Source organism: Camelus ferus, chromosome 12, assembly GCF_009834535.1.
Source record: "Camelus ferus isolate YT-003-E chromosome 12, BCGSAC_Cfer_1.0, whole genome shotgun sequence".
Lineage (NCBI taxonomy): Eukaryota > Metazoa > Chordata > Mammalia > Artiodactyla > Camelidae > Camelus > Camelus ferus.
Window position 1 is genome coordinate 47,606,476 of NC_045707.1, and position 6,970 is coordinate 47,613,445.

Here is a 6,970-nt window from a genome sequence, read left to right on the forward strand (position 1 = left end):
GGTCAAACTGAGCACACTGCACAAAAATGTCTTTCTTGGAAATGACAGTTATTCTCTTCTCTTCATCAATGCTTCTGTCTCCTGACTGGCAGACACTCTCTTTAGGATTCCATAGTGCTTAACCATGTTGCTAAGCCTATTTGTGCCTTTTGATAGGTTTGTTAATTAATATAATGAGTAATAGGTCCCACTAAGAAATTTCCAAGTGTCATGATGTGGTAAATGGGAGAAGGAAGACATACTTGCTGGTCATGTTATAACTGCAGCGAGTAGAGACAGCAGACCCAGCCTAACAAACCAGTATAGTAAGTGACAGTAGTAGAAGCAGAGATTATGAAAACCCAGAAAAATATTTTGTTACAGGACCTTAGAAGACAAAATGCTATGGGGAGAGATGTCAAGTTTTGTCTTCAGGAAGAAGTAATTTGAAAGCTGATGATGTGAAAAGTTTATTTTTGCTGGGGGCTTTTGGGGATAGCTGGGGCTTTGGAGAGAAAGAGGTCACCGAGATGCTTTAGAAATACCATTATTAGAAGGCCACTGTGAAGACCATAAATAGTCAGGCTTAGAAATCCAGTTCTACAACCCACTGGCTATGTGACCTTGGCCAAATGATTTAACTTCTCCAAGCCTGTTTCCTTCTCAGTGACTTCTCAGATGGCTTATGTGTGAATAATGAATGTCCCAATCTTCCCCTGGTGAGCTTCTTATGAGATACCATGGTAAACTGTATCACTGCCTATCTAATTCCTTTTCCTGGGAAGGATTATAGTATCTACTCCACTGAGGGTAAGCTTGGCATGTGACTTTCTTAGGCCCTGCCCCAGTCTCAAGTCATTGCCCTGGGGACTGGTAACATTCCAGGTGGTGGCTGCTCCCTCAGCATGGGTCCCACAGTAAGCATAATAACAAAGTAGGAGCAGAAAGTAAGTGAGATATGAATTAAGCTACTGAGATTTGGAGTTTGTTCTCTGTTACAACTGAATTTAACCTGACTGAAACAGATTTTTAAATTTAGGAAAAACTTTTATAACCCATCTTTGTACATCTGTAACATAATAGGAAGCATTCATATGTGAGTTATATTATAGACTTTTGAGTAAAGAGTCTATGCTTTACTAGGCTATAAGTGCACTTATGCTATGGTCTGAATATTTGTGTCCCTCTCAAATTCATACGTTGAATTCTAATCCCCAATGTGATGGCATTAGGAGGTAGGTCCTTCAGGAGATGATTAGGTCTTAAAGATAGACCCCCTCATGAATGAGATTAATGCCCAGAGAGCTCTCTTCCCCTTTTGCTATGTGATGGATACAATAAGTCTGCAACTGGAAGAGGGACCTCACTTAACCAGCCTGCCACCCTGACCTTGGACTTACAGACTCCCAAACTGTGAGAAATTGATTTCTGTTGTTTCAAGCTACCCAGTCTGTGGCACTTCATTATAGCAGCCTGAGCAGACTAAGACAACTTCTGTGCTTTGATGAGGAGTTGATATTTCTCCAGACTATTTACTATAAACTAAATTAAAAATAATTTCTTACTCTAAAGGAACTGAGAGATTCTGAGATTTTAATTAATTCTCAACACTTTACATTCTTTCCCTTGTTCTTCAAAGCTTTTCTTTTTCTGTTTTCAAAGTTCATTAAGGGAATCTCCATCCTTTATACCTCATTTTCTGCTTCTTTTGCCTTGATAAATAACTCCTCCTTGTTCACATGTCACCTCACGCATCACTGCCCCGGGAAAAATCTCCTATCTATAACCACCTCACCATTGGCCCCAACTTAGAAGTTGTCCTTCATAATATACATATGCTCCTTTTTTCCCCAGGACTGATCTCAATTTGATGATATCATTAGTGTCATTATTGGATTAATTTCTCCCTCAATAACTGAAAACTCCCCCAAAGCAGGAGGTGTGTCGAATTTTGCACATTATTGTGTACAGGGTATCAGCCCCACACATAAGCACTTAGTAAGTGCTCTATAAACCTCAATCTATGTTTATTTTTTAATGGACTGTAACAATTTAAATTTTGCTAAATGAGAATAGACAGGGATTAGATTAAAAAGCTCAAAGGAGGGGAAGAGGTTCAAATATCTACTTACAAAAAAAATTGCATTTATCAAACCAGGGGTTCAAGTTTTCCTCCTCTCGCCTCCTTTCGTACACAGAAGTCTTATTAAAGGTGTTGATGGATTTGAAGGCTTATTTTGTTCCTTTCAGAGAGCCTGGCACTTTTGTTAGAAGAACAACTGAACCATGTAATTAGCCTACACAAACTATTGCCATGAATATTGCTTTAAATTGAAATGATTTGAAAAACAGACATGGAAATGGCTTTTCCGTGCATGCAGATTTTTGTGTTAATAAAACCCACACAGGAGAGGTGATAATGTAAAAACAGAATCTGCAAGTTATTTTTGAAAATGCTGATTGGCGGAGAAAGGGAGGGTTCCCTTGTGGGAGGGTGCTGGCGGAGCTTTCCCAGGAACAACAACAACAACGAACAAGTGGATATAAACAACGTCCTATCCTGACATGTGGGTTAATTTATTATACGAAGCTGAGATCTCCCAGAAGGATTTTACCTTTGTGAGCATGGAAATGAAATCCAACAATGGTGAAGTCTTGCAAGCGTCAACATAGTCCTTGATGATGCTGAAAAGACTGTTCACAAAACCGAAGCTTGTCTAGGGCCAGGGATAAAAAAAACAAGAGCAGGCACACTTTCAGAGGTAAGAAATAAAAATCTGATGAACTTCAAATGTCATTCCTACAGGTGTTTCCCATTTCAAATTTATCTCCTGGAAAAATTCAAAGACTTATTTTCCTCCACTCTCCAATATGTATTTTAAGTTTTTCTTGTGAATGAATTCTTGTTGGTGTATCTCCCTTTTTAGAGGAAAGATATCATTTATTTATAATACTTGTGAAAAAGAACATTCATTGGAGAATAGACATTTATGAAGATGATGAAGATCTCAGGAATATGTTTTCTGCATTCATTTTTTATTCAGGAAATTCATGTATTCATGTATTTAACATTACTTACTGAGTCCTCTCTTGCACTAGGTGCTGTCGAGGTCCTCTCGATACGGCAGTGAACAAGATGGGGTCCTGAGTATATTTCAGAAGGTGTTGCAGAGCTTGTATTCTTGAAAATATGGAACACTTCCTGAATTCACATGTCATTCTCGCACAGGGACCCTGCTAAGCTCTGTACTGTCCCTATTTTACTACATGTGCTGCTGAAGTGAGCACTGTATTTACTTTCTTAAATAGCTATGGAAAAATTTTAAAAATGTTACAGAAGGTTAACTAACAACTGTAATCTATTGGAAAGACGTCAATGGATGTTTAGATTTCCTTTTTATTAAACTGAACTCTTGACCATAAGATTATATGGGGATAGAATATGGAAGAAACCATACTCCACTATGGAATACAAGCCACAAGAACAGACTAAGTACGAAGTTTCATGATCCTCTGGTGAATTTTAAAACATGGCTACTGGAATCGTCCTACTTTGGCTCACCTGACTTAACTCCTCCAGGTTTGCAAAAAGTCTCCATAAATCCACATCCAGGAGATATTCATGAGCTTTTAGATGTTTTAATGTATTCATGAAGATCTTTAAAAAAAATGCACATTACTTTCTGTTTTTCAATTCTGATATCTGCCCTCTGCAAGATTATTAAACATACACCTCCTGAGTATAATTTTACAGAACAATTTAGAGACCAGTATTTTCAGTGGTTAACAATTGTGCTAAATACAAATGACATTTACGCTCCATAGAACATATGGGAAATGTGCTCTTCTGCATGAAGTCGTTGCTTGTAAGCCCTAACAACATTCCTGTTGAACATAATCTGTTCAAATGGGCTTTTTCTGCCTCCCAGTGCCAAAGAAATCTCCAAGGTTCTCTTTTTGCCAACAGCACTTACTTGAGACCAAAACATTCATACTGAATTCTCATTTATTCCTTCCTCTGCAAAAGACCCAAATGTTCTTTATTTTCAGGAGATTAACAATAGAGAACTAATGAGTTATTATCTGATAACTGATAAAATGTTTAGATTTAGGTAAAGACATTAAATGTTAATGAAAACATTAAGGGAGGCTTTATGTGTTACTTGTTTTGATGCCTTCCTATACTAGGAAAACTACAGCAAGTCCAGAAAGGAACTATAATCCTCACAGATATCCGCCCCTCACTCTATCAACTAAAGAGAGATCAATTTATTGAAATAGGAATACTTCTTACAAATATGATGAAGCATTCAAAGGGTCTATTTCAAGAATTATAGGTGTGAAAACACTGGACTTCAGACAACCAAATTAATTCTCCTATTCCCATTTCCATATTACTTAATGTAGTGAATGGTTCTCGAACTGGCATCAGAATCATGTAGACGCCTTGTTAAACAAGAGATTAGGGGGCCCCACCCAAAACCTTTCTGATTCAGTAGGTCTCAGATGGGGTCTGAGAATATGCATTTCTAACAAGTTTCCAAGTGATTCTGATGTTGCTGGTCTGGGGACCACATTTTGAGAACCACTGGCTTACAGCTTCTGCTAATCCAGGCAGTATCAGCTGTCTGGAAATCGGTCAATATTCAAGCATTTAAAACGTAATTGTAAGAAACAGAAATCATTACTTCAGATAAATGGGGAAAATTTAGAAGAAATTGTCTTTTTTTGCTATAAGATTCTTTGCTTTACAGAAAATTTTTGCCATTTGAAGAATACTGAGTCTTTCAGTATGTTTATTACCTGCGTTACAAAATCCCAATTTATAAGAAACTTTGAGAAACTCATATCGACTGTGTAAAGGGAAGTACTTGTATACTCTAAGTACACTGGGGCATTCAAAAACAAACTCAAATTGGCCATTTTTAAAACAGAAAATGCTAGTTTAAAAAGTTTGTGTACTTTATAGTGGGATAGGAAGTTCTGTCCTGTTTATTAGGGTGAGAGAGTTAGTAGAGCTTGGGGGGTTAGTGCTCTGCAGTGAATATCTGCCAGTTACCACCCAGCTTCAATGCTTCCCTTCCCTAACATCATCCTGGTTTTCATCTCAGTACCTACTCTTTCTCATGCCTTGAATGTGACTGCCTTAGGCCAGTTAGCACTTTCCTTCCTTTTCAGGGCAGCTGATTCAGGAGAGGATATGTGACTTAAGCCAATCCAATCAGAATGAAAATCAAGACTGGTTGTGAATGCTAAGAAGAGATTTTCTCTATATATTATATATATTTCTTTCTCTACAGGGCCTCAAGGACGGCAGCCATTCTTTGTCTACAACAGAAGCTACACAGAGGATGAAGCTGGTACCATGGAAGGCAGGGATGATAGATGAAATTTTGTTCCTTGGCTTTGAGCCCCTTGATCAAACCAATCTTGAATTCTCTCCCACCTTTGGACTTAAATCACATGGGTCAGTCAGATCCTGTCTTACTTAAGCTAGTTTTCTGTATCTTAACAGTCTCTGTGTTTCAACCTTCTGAGTGTCTTTGTGGTTTAAATTTTGCTGGTAAAGTACTTAGCACTATGATGGACACAACAAATATTACAGAAAGTAACTAACATTTGTATAGCACTTGATATATTTCAAAGGACACTAATCTGATTATCATAATAGTCAGATGTTATGAGACAGTCAGAGATGGTACTGTCATCCCTCTTTTATAGCTTAGAACAGAAATTGTCTAATGACAGCCTGTGGGATAAATCAGACCTGCTACTTGCTTTGGTAAGTAAGATTTTACTGTAACACAGCCATATGCATTTCTTTACAAATAATCTATGGCTTCTTTTGCATGCAGTGGAAGAGTGGAGTAATTGCAATAAAGACCACATGACCCTCAAAGCCGAAAATATTTATTCTCTGGACCTTTATAGAAACCACATGCCAACCTCTGTTTTACAAAATGGAGGACTAGACTTTCCTAAGTTCATATAGCAAGTCAGAGGCAGATCTAGGACTTGAACTCATGTCTCCCAAAACAGTGTCTTTTCCTGTATAAGGGAGTACCCAGGATTCAAAAGTGCTCATGGGCAGAGGCAGCCTTGGGAACAATGTGGCTTATCTTCCTCTGCAGTCTTGGAAGGCATCTGCTCCTTTCCTATCCCTTTCCCTGTGGTTCTTCTAGAAGGAATTCTTCGCTCAGAGCCTGCCCAGAGCAGGGCTGCAGGACTGCACAACCCCAGGGGCATCACTTACACAGCAGAAGTCAGGAATACAATGTGTAATCCAACTCTGCTGTGTTACATGTGGATGGTGCCCTGAAAATCTGTGACTGTGGCCCTGCACCTGATAACTGCGTAAATACAAGGTGAGAATAAGGCAGAAGAAACTCAGATATCACATGGGGAACTAGACTACCTAACACAGAAGGTCACACCCAATTCTGAGAGGTTATGTTTAAGAAAAGAGTGAAGAGACAACCAAGCTGTAGATAATCAAAAATGAACAAATAAAATTTCCTTAAGATCCTCTGAAAGAGGGGAAACTCCTCCCCCCAACTTCCTTTTTTCAGCATGGAAGAAAGAAACAAGTCCCCAAAGAACAACATTAATGTTTTCCATCTACTACAAAGATTAAAGCCAGCATTACCATCTTAAGAACTAATAAATGGTCCAAGAAATATAAGTGCATTTGCTCGTGAAGAGTTCCCACATGGCCTCTTGCTGCTTTCTCAGGTCTAATTGATTAGTAGGAAGTTTTTGATGTGTTTCCACAACTTCATTCCAGGTCTTATCCTGTACACAGGAGAAGAGAGAGAACAAAACATTTCCACCTCAATAGGTTGACCTGTTCACCCTTTGCTTTGATTTGTAGTACAGCAGGAACAAGCAATCCCTCAAATCACGATTTCCCACTGCAAGCCCCAAGCATAAAGGTGCCTCAAGTTATCCAAACTACAGTTCTCTGTGTGGCTTTGGGATGCCAATTTCTCCC

At 38.6% G+C, this 6,970-nt stretch overlaps 1 protein-coding gene and 1 non-coding gene across 2 annotated transcripts in view; both read right to left on the bottom strand.

The window, feature by feature from the left end:
* Nucleotides 1–6,713, bottom strand: part of PLEKHG7 (pleckstrin homology and RhoGEF domain containing G7) — a 36,129-nt gene extending 29,416 nt beyond the window's left edge. The window contains 3 exon segments of the mRNA XM_032493637.1: nt 2,595–2,696; nt 3,542–3,637; nt 6,626–6,713. Coding sequence (XP_032349528.1) covers nt 2,595–2,696; nt 3,542–3,637; nt 6,626–6,667 — 240 coding nt within the window. The 5' untranslated portion in view covers nt 6,668–6,713.
* On the bottom strand, nt 3,164–3,267 carry LOC116667871. The gene has a single exon (XR_004324924.1). It is a non-coding gene; the product is annotated as a U6 spliceosomal RNA (small nuclear RNA).
* Nucleotides 6,714–6,970: the final 257 nt, after the last annotated feature.